The sequence below is a fragment of the Podarcis raffonei genome, chromosome 13 (genome assembly GCF_027172205.1).
Source record: "Podarcis raffonei isolate rPodRaf1 chromosome 13, rPodRaf1.pri, whole genome shotgun sequence".
NCBI classification, from domain to species: domain Eukaryota; kingdom Metazoa; phylum Chordata; class Lepidosauria; order Squamata; family Lacertidae; genus Podarcis; species Podarcis raffonei.
In genome coordinates this window covers 37,942,491-37,959,352 of record NC_070614.1, presented here as the reverse complement: position 1 = coordinate 37,959,352, position 16,862 = coordinate 37,942,491, and the positions used below count along the sequence as shown (strand labels likewise).

The 16,862-nt window shown below is 47.1% G+C and overlaps 1 protein-coding gene across 1 annotated transcript; it reads left to right on the top strand.

The window, feature by feature from the left end:
• Positions 1 to 3,275: 3,275 nt before the first annotated feature.
• Positions 3,276 to 15,387, top strand: MYADM (myeloid associated differentiation marker). Its single transcript, XM_053361497.1, has 2 exons — positions 3,276 to 3,478; positions 12,368 to 15,387. Exon 2 carries the CDS (start codon positions 12,379 to 12,381, stop codon positions 13,282 to 13,284), a length of 906 nt encoding a protein of 301 aa, XP_053217472.1. The 5' UTR covers positions 3,276 to 3,478; positions 12,368 to 12,378; the 3' UTR covers positions 13,285 to 15,387.
• Positions 15,388 to 16,862: the final 1,475 nt, after the last annotated feature.

Sequence of the window (16,862 nt, the reverse complement as noted above, 5' to 3'; positions counted from 1 at the left end):
AAAAGCCCAATCAGCCTTCATGGAAGTCCTACTCAAGCTTTTTAAGGAACCATTTGTTTGCCACAAGGTGTCAGCAGTGTCCCAGAAAGAGGATAAGCATACAATTACGGGAAGAGCCATGGGAGGACAGTGGGGTGCTGGGGATTGGAATAAATAAGGCAAAGAGATGGGGAGACTGGGTTTACTGGCAAAGCCAAAGTGGGTCAAGTCCAGTAGATAAAACCCCTGGATTTTCTGTAATGCTGCATATACGTAATTGCCCTGCTGAATTCTGGATGAACTGATCCAGAATAAGTGCTACCTGTTTGTTCTGGACTATTGCAGATTAGAACCCTCACTTTTGCTAATAGGGGTGTTTTGGGGATAGGTGCGGAGAGACCTTTGGCAAGGTAGCTGAAATGAGTTATGGTGGTAACTAATCTGTGTTTAGATGAACCTGCACTGCAGTGGGGTTTGCATACTGTGGGTGGGGCTTGAAACCAAGGATGAATAAAAGACAGATTAGGAATTTACAGGTAGGTTTCTAGGCGATTTGCAAAAGGCTCCGATTCCAAATTCTCTAACTTTTTATTTGCATGATGCTCCTGTGGCCACCAGCTTGGATCAGGCTGCCCCACCAGTGGAAGACCAGTGTTGTAAGATTTTGTTGTTGTTTATAGTTGTTTAGTCGTGTCCAACTCTTCGTGACCCCATGGACCAGAGCACGCCAGGCACTTCTGTCTTCCACTGCCTCCTGCAGTTTGGTCAAACTCATGCTGGTAGCTTTGAGAACACTGTCCAACCACCTCTGTCGTCCCCTTCTCCTTGTGCCCTCCATCTTTCCCAACATCAGGGTCTTTTCCAGGGAGTCTTCTCATGAGGCAGTATTATTATCTCCCATATTGCAAATGGTGTGGGGAGGACTGAGGCCACGTACATTTAAAGCACACACAAAAAGGAAAATACTGGGAACCATAGTTTTTTTTAAAAGGGTATTGGGATCTGTAGCTCTGGGGGTAAACTACAGTTCCCAATATTATTTGAATAAAAGCCATGTGCTTTAAATGTATGGAGTGCAGGCAGCCAAGGGTAGTTTGTCCTAACACCATGTACAGTGGTACCTCAGGTTACGTACTTAATTCGTTCCGGAGGTCCGTTCTTAACCTGAAACTGTCCTTAACCTGAAGCACCACTTTAGCTAATGGGGCCTCCTGCTGCCATCGCACCACCAAAGCACGATTTCTGTTCTCATCCTGAAGCAAAGTTATTAACCCGAGGTACTATTTATGGGTTAGCGGAGTCTGTAACCTGAAGCGTACGTAACCTGAAGCGTATGTAACCCGAGGTACCACTGCATTCATTCATTCATTCATTCATTGCAGTTATACACAGTGGTACCTCGGGTTACATGCGCTTCAGGTTACAGACTCTGCTAACCCAGAAATAGTGCTTCAGGTTAAGAACTTTGCTTCAGGATAAGAACAGAAATCAGGCTTCGGCGGCGCGGCGGCAGTGGGAGACCCCATTAGCTAAAGTGGTGCTTCTGGTTAAGAACAGTTTCAGGTTAAGAACGGACCTCCGGAACGAATTAAGTACTTAACCCGAGGTACCACTGTACTGCCTTGTTGTTGTTGTTGTTGTTGTTGCTGTGTACTGTACTGAGTTCATGGCAGAGGTGATATTCAAATGGGATGCTAGCACTCCCTTTGCCGCTATGCTGCATGAGCCCTAAAAAGGCTGTTCTTTGTTTTTGTGTTTACATGGGAGAGGCGATCTAATTTGATTTTCCCTTTCTATAAAAAGAGGGGAGAGGTTAGGTGTGAAAGAACCCTCTGTTCTGCAGAGATGGGCAGTGGAAATACGACAGGAAGAAGAGGAGGAGACAGGTCTGCTGTAATGGGATCAGCCTGTAGCAGTGGGGAGTGGCAGCCTAGCCAGACCTTCAGCAGGCACTTTTTAAGAAGCCCAAAGCTGGAAAAGAAACAGAAAATGCCAGTGAAAATAACCACGGGGGTTTTTTTTGGAGCATGAAAGAGAAAGGATATAAATATGGGCAGGCGGGTGGGGTAGCGGGGAAGACTACCAAAAGGGGAGGTATTAGAAAAGTTCATAAAACAAGGGGTAGTGGTAAAGTTAATAAAATAATAACGTAAGAGCTTCGAGACCAGCCAGTGGAATTAGCGGCAGCGGATTCAGAACAAGAGAAAGAAAGGTCTTTAAATTATGCATATGTAACTGATGGAATTCACTGCCGCAGGATATGAGGGGGACGTGCCACTAGCTTAGATAGAAGGAAAAGATTCACTACAGAGGGGGGATTTGAACCTGGTCCTCCCTATCACACCGATCTCTCAGTCTGCCTCTGCAGAGAAGCCGTTTTGACAGCGGGTGTGGATGCAAAGGGGAAGGGGCTACTGCCTTATGCTTTCCTGACCTTGGGTGCGTTTTAGAGGCATCTGTTTATAGGGAAGGTAGATATCTGGACTATGCATGCACCCTGCATTTAAAGCACACACGCCCCAGAAGGAATCCTGGGAACTGTGGTTTGAAGGTGATGGGAACTGTAGCGCGGCGAGGGGTCCCCAGTTGTCTAATCCAGCCTTTCGCACACCTGGATCTGGCAGACGAAGTTTCCTCTCAGTACTTCTGTCTCCACGGCGTGCTGGGTGTCGGGGGCTTTTGCCGCCGGCTAAATCATTCCGGTGTTAAAGGCAGAGGCTCAGGACACGTAAATAATAATAATAATAATAAATGGTGGGGGGGGGGAGGAAAGCAGGTAAATGACATCTCTGCATCTCGCGTGCCCAGTTGGCTTACGGAACTCACTGCCACGTGATTAAAGAGTAAAGCAAAATGCAGGGAGGGCTGGATCTCTCGACCGCGCGGGATAAATGAAACCTCCATGGTTAGGCGCAGCGTGCCTGCAAAACGCCTGTTGCTTTCAGCGCCGGGCGCGCAACGAGCATGCAGGCCCTGCTGCTATTGCTGCTGCTGCACCAGCGTCTTGCACGCATCTGGCTGTCCGCTTTGAGTAATGAGTAGCCGGGTCGAGAACCGTGAATCGTTTCTGTCTGAGTCAGCGGGGGGGGACCCTCCTTGCGGGTGCGGTGGTCTGTGTATCGTTGTGTACTTTTTGGCTCCCAGCAACAGCAATAACACAAAGTCCACTCTCCGCCTTCCCGGGTCTTCTCCCCTCGACCTAGCCCGCCTCCTCCTCCTCGCCGCCCCCTCCTCCTCGCCGCCCCCGCCTCCTCTACTACCTCCCTGTCTCCGCCCACGGCCCACCCTCTCCCAACCTCCTGCCTGCCTGCCTGTCTGTGGGGCGGGGGACTCGCCCCACCCCTCTCTCCTCCTGTCCCAGCCACGAGTCCCTCGCCTCGCCGTTTTCCCGTGATCAGACCAGAGCATCTTCTCCCAGCCTTGGTTGCTGCAACGTGCGTGCCCACCTACCTACCTTCAGGCTTCCTTCCAGACGTGCACTCTCCACCCCGCTCTGGAAGTAAGTCGCTTCTTCAGGAAAGTCAAGTCTTGGGTGCTGGAGGGAGGGAGGGAGGCGCGCTGCTGCGCTGGGGCCAGAATTCCTGGGTCCTCTGTAGGAGAAAGGGAAGAATACAGTGAAGAGAGAGAGAGAGTTGGGGAGCCGAAAGGAGGTTCCAGAGGGTTAAAACTAGGGGCGGGGGGGGGGCATCAGGGAACCCGTCCGGACTCCTGGTTCATTAGGAAACTCCGTGGGAAGTTAAACCCAAGAAGCGCTGAGAGCCAGGATATTGGGGGGTGTGGGTGGCTGGGAGCTTACTGGATTTCCCGAGGAATGGTGTGTATTCCAGCTTCTGCCAACTTGGGAAAAGGGCGTGACCGCCGTGAGATTTCCTTAGGATGCTGCTCTGTTTATGAACTTTTTGTGCATCACCATTTTTGGGCCACCACACCATGCCAATAACACCTCTCCCTCTTGATTTTTTATTTTTTAAAGTGATCCACTTACTGTTTGTCGAAACAAACAAACAAACAAAAATTCCTTCCAGTAGCACCTTAGAGACCAACTAAGTTTGTTCTGGGTATGAGCTTTCGTGTGCATGCACACTTCTTCAGATACACTGAAACAGAAGTCACCAGACCCTTATATATAGTGTTTGGCTAGTTTTGAGGGGTAGGTGCGGCTGACTTGGAACTTAATGGGATTTGATTGATACCTCTGATTCCATTTCCTCATTCCCTTAAAAATAGTAGCAATAATAGAAACAATGGAATGCCTTGTGAACCTAATTTTGGCAGCTGTTTGTGTGTAGGGATGCCAGGGGAGGGCATGTTGGCCTGGGTGTGTTCTGGAAGGTGTGTCTATTGGTAAGAACAACAACAAGACTTTTAAGGTGCCACAGGGCTCTGACAGTGAAACGCAATTCGCACCAGAAACACTTCAGGGGCAAAATAAAATAAACCATTAAAGGAAGAAGCCTGGCAAATAAATATACTCAAGTCCATGCAGAAGGGGAGGGTCAGTACCTCTGGTGGGGGATTTGCCGTGCTCCTTCTGGGGTAGTTTGTCCACCTTTGTTGCCAGAAGGCTTTTAGTCTGTTATTAGCAAGGGAAGAAACCAAAGAGAACCATGGTTGTCTCTCTGGAACGCATGCAGGAAATTATCCCAGAGAAGTTGCAATCCCGAATACTCAAAAGCAAACCCCATTGGTCGCAGTGGGGCTTGTTTCTGCACAAACTGTATCAGATACGTCTCTATAATTCCCAGGTTTGTCCATGGGGTGCGGCCACAATGGGAGTGTTTGCATTTCTCAAGATGGAAGTCATGTTTCACAGCGTCTGTGTGCTGCATATGTCATGCATGATGCGTACAGCAGGATGGCTGATTTCCCTCGATTGATAGCTTGTGCCATTTTGGGGGGAATACATGTGTGGTGTGCATTTGTGACAGTACTGCGTGCTTTGCAGTGTGAGAAAGCGTGCCTCGGAGTATGCAATGCATTTTTGTAAAGGAGACTTCACAAAAGCCTGCAGGCTGTTTGAATGCACGGTGACTTTTCTGGCCAGTGGATGCTGCTGTTAGCTACTTGTGGCACGTACTGAAGACCTGTAGCTCCACTTACACGCTTTAGTGCAAAAGAAAACTGCCCTGGACTGACAGATTTTGGAACTAACTTTATAAAATATTAACCTTTGGTTTTCTTCCATTCTCCTCCAGTTGCATGGAAAGATTACTTTTTCAAATCCGGTGTCTTGATTTGCTGATCAATAAATGATCAAGTTTGGAAAGTTATAGGATGAAATGTTCAGAACGTCTCATGGCTGTAAATACTTAAGGCTCTCTGGGAATCTTTCCTTTTTATTTATGTAAACCTCTTGCTCTCTTTCACCTCCTGAGATGCCTTGTCCAGAGAATCCCAAACTCCCAACCTTGCCTTCCCATTATACTCTCATCCTGCTCACGGGATTTGAGTTTTTCTGGACAAGCTGGTCATGAAGACCCTTTCTCCTTATTCTCCTTGGGTGGCACCTCTCCTACAGCTCGACCATTTTCCAGCCTCCTTATCTGAAGTGGGCATGAGTGTGTGTGTGGGGGGGTGGCTGTTCTTCTGCCACATGTTTAGTTCCCTACCTTGGGCATTTCCTCCTTGTATGCTCAAGGTTTCTAGCTAAGAGTTAGCTAATACTTTCTTGATAATGATCTGTGTTGCTTAGTGGAACCGCAGAGCCATTTCTTCAGAGAGCCTTTTTAGTAGCATTAAAGAGCTGTGTGAGGTTGCATCATGCTTCATTGCATATAGATAATGGATCATGTGAAGTTTTGCCTTAAACTGGGGGTGGGGAGCCTCAGGCATAAGGGTGAAATGTGTCCCTCAAGCATGGCCATAGCCAGCGGGAGCAGCTGCCCCCCCCCGAATCAAGTAAATCAATAAAAATACTTAACTAACTGAGGTTCTGCCCTCCCCCCCAATTCTGACCACGCCCATGCCCTCAAGTCTTCTCAGTCTGGTCCTCAAGGCTCTCTTGAGGCCACACCTTTCTCCTCGGTCTGCTCTCCACACCAGTCCTCCTCAAATGCCTTTTTGCCTGTCTTGAGATGTGTTCTTGAGGTGTACTAGTCCCTTTTACTTGCTTGGATGGGGAAGCTGGAAATGTCCTGCTTTGCATGCCTGGAATGTAGCCTAGTTTTCACATCCCTGAGCATCACATCCCTTTTCTGACCACACCCATCACTGGGATGCGGCCCCAGGGAGCTTCTCCTTGTGACAGTGTGGTCCCCAGCTGAGAGAGGCTCCTCAACCCTGCTTGAAAACACTCCTTCTTTCATGGATTTTGAGGGCAGCCTTAAGTAACCTGCTGCCCTCTCAGCTGCCTCACATTTGCCAAATGGAGATTATAATCCGCTTCTTGTTCTTGGAAGAGCCTTCCACAGCACTGCTGAGGTGCTTCAGTATTTTTAGTTGCATAAATCAGCTGATGGGGAACTCAGTGTGTGATGGGCATGTGCTGCCTATGCCCACTCTTTGGGCACGGCCGCCAGCGACATGCAACCCCCAGAAACATTGCAATAAGGCGATGCCGCCTTCAGCATAAAAAAAAAAAGATTAGCCACTCCCTGTTGTCCATGTGATGATAATGTAAAGAGCTCTGGGCACTCTTTAAAGCCTTGAAAGCTGGAGTGGTGGGTTTTGATAATGCTCTTGGAATAATTTGGGACTGTGAATAGTTGCTCAGTTCATATGCACTGGGGAATAATATGGAACCTACTTTTTCAGGTTGCAGGTAGGGAGTAACATCTTAGGCTGCTGCTTTGGAAGGGGGGAAGGCCCCCTGCACACAGTAAACCAGCCTGCTAGGGTTAAACTCTCCACAAGGCATTAGTTTTCTAAATGCAAGGAATTCAGGGTGTGTGTGGCAGTGGCAGGTCCTTCCTTGCAGCCTGAAGTGGCACTGTCCAAGAAAGGTCCCCACCCCCTTGATTCTGCTGTTATGTATAAACTGGACCTGTGCATTACTGCTGGAAAACCGGACAGGAAAGTGTCACAGAAACTGGTTCTCTCTCTTAATTCCCTGCCCCTCACTTTGGTCTCTTCCCCCAAATAACTGACATAGCTGCATTTGTCTGGGCAGGCTGGTTAGATTTTACGGGGCAACCCTACTTTTGTTTCACAACTTGCACAACTGCTTTGATTACCCCTTTGCCCAATCAGTGACCCAAATGCGAAGAGGGTGGGTAGCTCAGAAGAGGTTCTTGCGACATGCCAGGCAGGGTTTGAAACGCCTTTTTATTGTCGCCTCTCTCCTTCCACAGCTGCTTCCCTTCTCTTTCTGCCATTCCCCCCTTCCACCTCTTCGCCCACCCAAACCAGCATCTTGGCTAAAGGGACTCTGGCTTCCAAAACACAAACAAGGAAAGGAAGTTGTAGCTGCTGATGGAAGCAGGGTGGTGGTAGTGGGGGGAACTGTCCTCCGCTTCTAAAAGGGAGGGAAGGGAATTGTGATTTTTTGAGAGATGGCCCAGAAGGAAGACAGAGGAGATGGCTGTGAGCCCAGCCAGAGCATTCCCTCCTCCCTTCCAGCTGGGAAGCAGCGCATGATTGAAACCAAATGTCCAACTTTGGGTAAAGCGGGATTTTCTCCTGGCCTTATATGGATAACAGTGCAAATGGCTCCCACCTCCCCACCCCCCGCCTCCAGGCAAATATCTCTGCCTGCTGGCCTTGCCTGGGCCCTTGCAGGAAATCCAGATGAGGAAGTGTCTTCCCCTGATGAAAAGCCAAGAGCAGTTCTGCCTTTGTCTGACAGACACACAGAGAGAATGTTGCTCCCAACGCCTCTAACCTAATTTTAACCCAGCTGAGATGCTTTTCCAGACCCTCCTCCCCTAGGAATTCCCATCTGCTCTCGCCCAGTTGTTTGGGAGTCACAGTTAGGACTGGCCACTTTTTGCGTTGCCAAAAAAGAGGAAATGAAAAGAAATGCATCGCTAAAAATGGGATAAAAGGAGATGGTGCAAGTTTGCATAAGATTTGCATATACTGGCTATTTACTGATTTGTACATCTTGTTACTACATTGATATCCCAGCTTTCCTCCTAGGAGCTTAAGGTGGTGTGCATGGCTTTTCTCCCTGCTCCCTTTCGAATTACCGTATTTTTTGCTCTATAAGACTCACTTTTTCCCTCCTAAAAAGTAAGGGGAAATGTGTGTGCGTCTTATGGAGCGAATGCAGGCTGCCCAGCTATCCCAGAAGCCAGAACAGCAAGGTGGATCACTGCTTTCACTGCACAGCGATCCCTCTTGCTGTTCTGGCTTCTGAGATTCAGAATATTTTTTTTCTTGTTTTCCTCCTCCAAAAACTAGGTGCGTCTTGTGGTCTGGTGCGCCTTATAGAGTGAAAAATACGGTACATCCTCCCCACAACCCTGTGAGGTAGGCTGGTCTGAGAGATGTCTTGCCCTAGTGGGAAACACTGTGAGCTCCTGTGTGTCCTGCTCAATCTGCTGTCCAGATGCTCACTGTTGATTTTTTTAAAAGAAATGAATTTTTGCATTGCTTTTATTTATTGCATTGCATTTATTCTATTTTTATACGTGTTTATTTATATCTTTATCTTTAAACCAGACAGAGAGGACGTCTTCTGTAAAGCAGAATACTTGGTTATGCCTGCATAACACTGCTCTTAGTGGTTAAGGACCACATGGGATGCCCTCAGTGGCAAAGGCTGGGTTAGCCACACACACCCCACACCTTTTTGGTGCTAATTTATTATTTGTTTATGTTTATGTATATTATTTATTTATGCTCATTTATTTTAAAACATTTATATGCCACCCTTTGCCACGGTAGATTTCAGGGTGATGTGCAAAATCTAAAAGCTGAGCAATTCAATAATAATGAAAACAGGCAAAAGAGCAGGAAGCCAGGGGAGAAAACCTCAAAAGGGACTAATGCTAACATTTCAAATGCCTGGGTACATAATAATCTTTCTGCCTGGCGCCTAAAGGATACTGGTGTTGATGCCAGGCTACTTTATAGCTTTTTTTCTTCTTCCAAGGGAGAAGGAAAATAAATTCTTATCCCTTAAAACATATCCCTATGGTAACGTTCTGTGTGTTTTGTTCCCATCTCAGTAAGCTTATGTTTGATCCCTAAAATTTAGGAAGAACTTCTCCTAAGTCCTTTGTAGCTAGACTTAACTGAAAGAGGCTGAGGTACCAAGTGGGATACCTGTATGCTTAGCCCCACGAGAGACAAGGGGAGACTACAGAATCCTCCTTCCTCTGCACTGCAGTCATGATCCAAATTATCTTCATATCCTGTCGCTGCATTAGCTATTTTTCAAACAAACTCTGGCGATGCAACCATGCCTCTCCCCATCGTCTTGTTTTGTCTTCAGGAGAACTTAACATTGAAGTAGTTTAAAAATAAATAAGAGTTATCTCGCTCTCTAACAACATGTCTGTGGTCTATAAAGATTCTGGGTTTTGTTTTGTTTTTAAAAATGCATCGCCCCACTTTTCATTTTTATAATTTAAGTACAGTTTGCCATGCTTTCACATCAGCTTGTGTTTTTTTCAAGAGACATGCAAAGATTTATACACATCTGTTGTGAGCCTTTTTGTATGCCATTTTACCCAAACTGGCTTTTTTTGCATATTGTTTTCATTGATATAAGCAATTTCTGTACATTTTTCTCTAATGTAATCTTTGTACGCTTTCCTTTTTATATGGTTATTTTTGGAACGGCGTTGCAAAATTAAGAGAAACATGAATTTCGAAAGATAGCTGTGCTCTGGTTTGTATATTTGTTTGGAGGAAGTGTGAGTGCAGTGAAGCAAATGTATCCCCCCCCCATGCAAAAGTAAAACCACACACACACACACACACACACACACACACACACACACACACCCGTGCTCTCCAGTATCTGACCATTTTTCCAAAATCGTATTGGGGGACTTGAAAATGCAGTGGTTTTAAACCTGTCCTTCCTCTGAGAGAGTTCAGGATTAGGCATGTGGTCCTCCCCCCCCCTTTATCCTTCACAACAACCCTGTGAGGTAGGTTAGACTGCAGGACTATGACTTGCCAAGTGTTACTTTAGTGTACTTCTTGGATGAGTGAGGATTTGAATCTGGGTCTCACTGATCTTAGGCCAGCATTTTAACTGTGGCACCACGCCAGTCGTCCGGAGGGCAGTGCTGTTGGCGCAATGGGTTCTGGAGTAGTCTTGGGACCCCCAACAAACGCATTGCTGAAGACAAGCCCCTCTTCTAATAGCACACAATCACTAAGGGAGATTAGAAAGTCAGTTGAAAGCCAGGTGGTGGGAAAGGCATGCTCTTTAACCATGCTGATTGGGAGTAGGAGAACAGGATGATTAAAACTCTTACATTATTTTGAGTGTGTGTGCTTGAATTCCTGCCTGGGGAAGTGTCTTAAGTCAGCGGTGGAGCATCTCCTTTGCAGGTAGGAGGGTTCCAAGTTGAATCCCTTGCATCTCCAGGTAGGACTGGGAGAACCCAGAAGAGCCTCTGCCAGTCAGTGGAATATTCAGTCAGTGGAATATTCAGCCAGATGGACCCAAAGAAGGCAGCTTTGTATGCTGCCCATTTCTGAGTCCCCTCACTGGCAGCTTTTAACTGGATTTGGGGCAGGGGGGAATTCTTCCACCTTTTTTCCACCTTTGCTTTTATGTTGGCCCTAACTGCTGCCGGTTTTGGTTGTTTTAAAGGTCTAAGTATTTTGTTACACCTTTTTTATGGACTCTTCGCTAGCCGCCTTGGAAGGGTTAGTACCCTAAAAGACAAATACACCCAATTAATAAATTTGAGGTGGCTTCTGGGTAAAAGGTTAAAGGTAAAGGGACCCCTGACCATTAGGTCCAGTCATGGCCAACTCTGGGGTTGCGGCGCTCATCTCACTTTATTGGCTTAGGGAGCCGGCGTACAGCTTCCGGGTCATGTGGCCAGCATGACTAAGCCGCTTCTGGTGAACCAGAGCAATGCATGGAAACACCGTTTACCTTCCCGTCGGAGCGGTACCTATTTGTCTACTTGCACTTTGATGTGTTTTCGAACTGCTAGGTTGACAGGAGCAGGGACCGAGCAACGGGAGCTCACTCCGTCGCGGGGATTCGAACTGCCAACCTTCTGATCGGCAAGTCCTAGGCTCTGTGGTTTAACCCACAGCGCCACCCACGTCCCCATGAGGTGAATTGGAGGTGGCTTCTGGGTACACCAGTGTATGTATATGAGAGAGAGAGAGAGGCTGCGCCCAGCCTCTGCAAGCCTCGCCATGCCTGTGCACTGCTGACCCCTGTTGCGATTGCTGCTAACTTTCAAACACGCCAGCAGAATTGGCACAGACAGCACAATGATGGAAACGATAAGACCGTGCAGCAAGAGCGACTACCTCTTTGAGGTGCTTCCTGTTGCACTTCCTGTGGTGATGCTCCGGATGTGAGAGGACCCGCCTTTTGGTAGATCCTTTGCACTCTTCCCCCACATCTGCTTCCTCATTGCTCATGCGTTGCTAAACAGTTTTGTTGTCCTGGCAACAGCCATGCTGATAAACCCCCCAGAATTATTTTATACCACAGGCGTTTCCTACCTCAACCTTATTGAGGTCACTTCTTTCTTGCTGTAGGCGAGTGGTGGTTCTGAGGCTTGCAATATCTGGCCAGGCATCTGATACCGATCTGGATTCTCTGAAGTCAGCTCATATATCTCCTGCGAACCCTGGTGGATCACAATTTGTGTCTGGCATCATATATCCAGCTGCCATTGTTTATTTTGATAGACTCTAGGCACCTATTTAAAGGTGTTCATCTCTCATTAATATTTATTCCATGGCAAGAGCAAAACTGTTGCTCTCTGCTTTGTGGGGGTTACCTCGGTTTCTATCATGAGAGAGGGGCAGTAACACTGCTGGGAACATACATGTCACAGATTGGGTAACAGGACGAGACAGGTATGTATTGCAGTTATATCCTATGCTTACTCCAAGGAGCTCAGGAATGGTGCATGTGGTCCTCTTCCCAGGTTTTTTATTTTTATTAGACTCTTGTGGGCCCAAGTTTACTCAGTGAGTGGGGATTTGAACCTGCATCTCCCCGGACCTAGTCTGACACTCTAACCACTACACCACACTGGCTTTCCGAGAGACAGCAACATTGAAGGCAGAGATGGGGAGCCAGTGGCCCTCCAGATGTTGTAGGGATCCAGACAGGGATGGAAGTGATGGGAGCCATACCCAGCAACATCTGGAGGGCCACAGGTTCCTCAAACCTGAACTAACGTGAATCAGTGAGTGTAATGAGATACTTTCCAGATCATCACCCTGACTACTGGGCCATGAACTGCTCCATCGTAATCTTGCATTGTGTGTTTTGCATTCTTTCCCCTAGATCTTTGCACGATGCCGGTAACCCGCTCAAAGTCCGTGGGCAACACCTCCGCCTTGACGTCTCAGCTGGGCATTGTCCGTCTGCTGGAGGTCCTCTTCACGTGTGTCACCTTCAGCCTGGTGGTCCACATCGACAAGTGGCATAGTCGCAATGGCGACTGGTGCATGTTCTCGTGGTGCGCTTCCTTCGCCATCACTATTGTCATCTTGGTGGTGGAGTTTGCCGGCCTCCAGCACCGCATGCCAGTTTCCTGGAAGAACTTCCCCATCACATTCGCCATGTATGCCACCCTGATGTGCCTCTCGGCTTCCATCATCTACCCGGTCACCTACATTCAGAACCAAAATCCCTCCCGCAGAGAACGTCCGTACCTCATTTCTGCCACTGTGTTCTCATGCCTCTCCTTCTTGGCATACTCCACAGAGGTTGGCATAACCAAAGCCAAACCAGGAGAAGTCACTGGCTACATGGCCACTGTCCCTGGGCTGCTCAAGGTGGTGGAGACCTTTATTGCCTGCATCATCTTCGTCTTCATCAGTGATCCGGTTTCCTACAATGGACCAGAAGGTATCGAGTGGTGCATGGCTGTCTACTGCATCTGTTTCATCCTCTCGCTGTTGGTCATCATCCTCTGCATTGGCGAATGCACTGGCTGGCTGCCGTGTCCGTTCAACAAGTTCCTCAGTGGCTATACGCTCTTGGCTGTGCTCATGTACGCGACAGCCACCATCATCTGGCCCATCTATAAGTTTGACAGCAAGCATAGTGGCAGTTCGTCTCGACCCCGTTATTGCAGTTCAGCCACAATGTGTGCCTGGGACAAGCTTGTTGCTATAGCTGTCCTGACAGCCATCAATCTCCTGGTGTATGTGGCTGACCTGGTGTATTCCGCACGGCTGATATTCATCCAAGGGTAGAGAACAGCTGGTGGCAACGCGAGTCAGGACAGAGAAGGTCAAGAAGGAGGGAGGATGTAAAGAGATGGGGAAGGGGAGCAGAAGGGGAAAGCAAAGGCATCTTTTAAGCACTGCCTTCCCATCTTTTTCCATGCTCCCACCCTCTTCTTTTTTGCTTTTGTCTCTTCCACTCTTTTCTTCCATTTTTCTTTCTTTCCATTAATCTTTTCAAATTTTTACATTCCTCCTTCCCAGTTAACCTTTTTTGTTTTTGCCTTGTGCTCGTCACTTGTTGCACGCTCGATCTTTTCTCCACCCCCGCTGTTTGCACAAGTGTGTCAGTTTCAAAACCTCACACGCTTCACGTTTCCCATGCTCATTCTGCCCCCTTCATTCCCTGCCCTTTGCACAAGCATCGTTTCCTTTTTGCATGCTTGTCCTTTGCCACTCCCTGTACATTTGCAAGGCGTGGCTAGCTAAGAGCTCCAATATTCAGGGTTTTGAGGGTGCTTCTGTTTGTTTTTTAATGGTGGTACTGGAGGTGCACATCCCTGTGAGGGGTGAATTGCACTGGGGGCATTATCCTTGATTGAAGGAGATTGCCAGAATATTCCCATGTTGATCCCCGGCCAGATGTTTTTATATGAACACAAGACCTTCCTGCATTCTTCTTGCACAGTTCATAGACACCTCTTTCTTTTCCATTGCATGCATGCTCCTTCACCAGCCACGAAATCTTCCACCTTCATGACTGCTCTCTGTCCGGGCCGCCAGCTTGCATTTCTGAAAGTTGCATGGGTGTGTGTGCGTGTTTGTAGGGAGAGAGGACCCTGGCTTACTCAAATGTGTATAACCAGCATCTTCTTTTCAAAGGGCAAGGGGATCCTGGTTCGGGGCTCATAGGGCCTTAAAAGTGCCGGAGCCTTGAGAGAACAGACCTCTCTGCTTGCAGACAGGAAGGGTTGAGAGACCTCTCCTTTCATTAACATATTTGCCTGGCAGTTTAAAAAAAGAAAAGTTTTTGATGAGCCTTAAAGGCATTGTCTCACTTTGCAAGATGTCACTTGGGGGCTGTTGGCTGCTAATGAACACAGATGCCTGAAAGGTAGTTGAGATGTGCTTGAAGAGGTCTCTGAAACAAAGGGGCAATTTGCTGCATGTGGCTTATGTCAGAACGCACAGGAGCTGCACAGAAGCAGGGCTGCATGGCTAGTTCTCCAGAAGTTGCCTCTGCCACCTCCATGGAGAGTTTATTCTATGGTTTATTCTTATTGATGTCTGGGGAGTAAAGACTTCTCATCCTGCTTGGTGGGAGATTAAAGGCAACGTGCTTGCTTCTGGTTGATGGTTTTTGGTGACAAAAAGGCACACCGTTCTCAAAAGTGCTCGTGTGTGAGCTGTTGACCATCGCAGTGCCTTGAATCTCTAAAGGGGACTTCACTCCTCTGCATTCAGAAGTTGCCTCTAGTTGCCTTTAGCAAAATAAGCAGTATTTTCTTGGAGGTTGAAAGCAAAATGACTATTGGGGGGGCTTAAAGCCAACAATTTGCTATCCTGAAAAACAGCATCTACGCTGTAAAAGCGCCTTTAATTATTCACCTAAGGATTAAAAATCCTTGCCTGCATTGTTCTTAAAAGCAAAACATTACACTTAGGGCAATATTGTTCCTGAAAAATAAGCTTGCTTAATTATTATTTTTTACACTTCTTTGAAAACTGCCTTCTATTGAGTGCCTAATAATCTGCTTTAAGTGTTCTTGCTGAAAAAAAATAGCAAGATATTCTTATGGGGGGGTGGATAGAAAAATTGAACATACATGTTCAGTGGAGTGTTAAATATGTTATTTTGCCTCTGTTTTGGTTGCTGAACCAGTATTTAAAAAGAGAATATATACCAGGGGACACATCCTTCAGCCTAAAAAGACAACAACGTTCTCTTCCCTTCTGCTCAGCACTAGAGTTTAGTTTCATGTACTTAAAAGAAATGAATTTACAATATTATTTTCATAATTTGCCTTTTGTATACTTCTAGATGTCATATAGCATAGAGACAGAAATATAGGCTCTCCCTGCTCCATTTCACCCTAACTGCGGTGCTCTTGTTTGTGAATGTGTGGTTGTTTTTTTTAAAAAAATGCAAGTAAATATATGTGTATAAAATAAAGGAGCAATGATATAATAAACAATGGCGATTTCCCTTTCTTTTGTGTCTGCAAAGAAGCTAACAATACATTCAGACATTTAGAGTTGGAGCAACTGGGGGAGGGGGGAACCACCACCACCAGGTGGGTCTGACTTCAGAGTTATATGGTGAAGCCTGTGTTGTTAGAGTGTTTGAACGGGCACCTTGGAGACCAGGGTTCAAATCCTCCCTCGGCCATGAAGCTCACTGGGAGACCTTGGACCAGTCACTCCCTCTCAGCCGAATCCACCTCACAGGATTGCCTTACATGGTTTTCCTCCCCTTTTCAACTTCACAACAACCCTCTGAGGTAAGCTAAGAGATTTCATCTGGTGTGGATTTTCCTAAACCCACTACACCTTTACAAACGTTGGCTCCCAATACATTTCTGAGCACAATTCAAAGTGTTGGTGCTGACCTTTAAAGCCCTAAATGGCCTTGGCCCAGTATATCTGAAGGAGCATCTCCACCCGCATCGTTCAGCCCAGACACTGAGGTCCAGCTCTGAGGGCCTTCTGGCAGTTCCCTCCCAGTGAGAAGTGAGGTTACAGGGAACCAGGCAGAGAGCCTTCCCATCAGATGTCAAGGAAATAACTATCTGACTTTTAGAAGACATCTGAAGGCAGCCCTGTTTAGGGAAGTTTTTAATGACTGATGTTTTAATGTATTTTTAATCTTTTGTTGGAAATCACCCAGAGTGCTTGGGGAAACCCAGCCAGATGGGCGGGGTATAAATAAATTATTATTATTATTATGACCAGCTACGCTTACCTGCCGAAATGTACTCTTCTATAGGAGCCGTTTCATCTTTTGCATTTCGTTGCTCTTAGCTTGGGGTCCTCAAGGGGACACCCACCAGCATCATGGCACTCTCAGATGCCCTTCTGCTCCTTTAAATTTTCTTAATTGAGTTTCTTTTATTTTTTACATGGGTTGCTTGCTTGCTTGAGTGGGTTGCCTGTTGTTGGGGGGTGGGAGTTGTGCCTGCTTTTTATTTTTTGGTCTCCGTGTATTTGGTGTGTGTGTGTGTGTGTGTGTGTGTGTGTGTATTTGTGTGTTTTGCTTGTCATGGATGGATTCTGAGATGTGAGTATTTTGTGGTGCTCACCGCAGTTTCCAAATGTGCTTCTTGGACACAAAACAAAACAAAACAAAACAGGTTGGGGCTCCTGCTCTGAGCAGAGTGATCTTCTGTCATTCTGCACCTGCAATTACATGTAGGAGCAGTACTGGCATCTGCTAATGCTTGGACAGAATACAGGCCTACCTTGGGCCTTACCCTACCCACCCACCCTGGCCTGGCACTCTGCACCACAACAGGTGGCTGGATCTGAGCAACCTTCCAGTTTCCCACAATTCCCCAGACCTAGCATTGCTAAGGCATTGTGGGGAATTAAATAAATGTCCCAGCAGTGCA

Excerpts from the sequence above, each read along its gene's own strand:
- MYADM (XM_053361497.1), top strand. The coding sequence starts at position 12,379 with ATGCCGGTAACCCGCTCAAAGTCCGTGGGCAACACCTCCGCCTTGACG.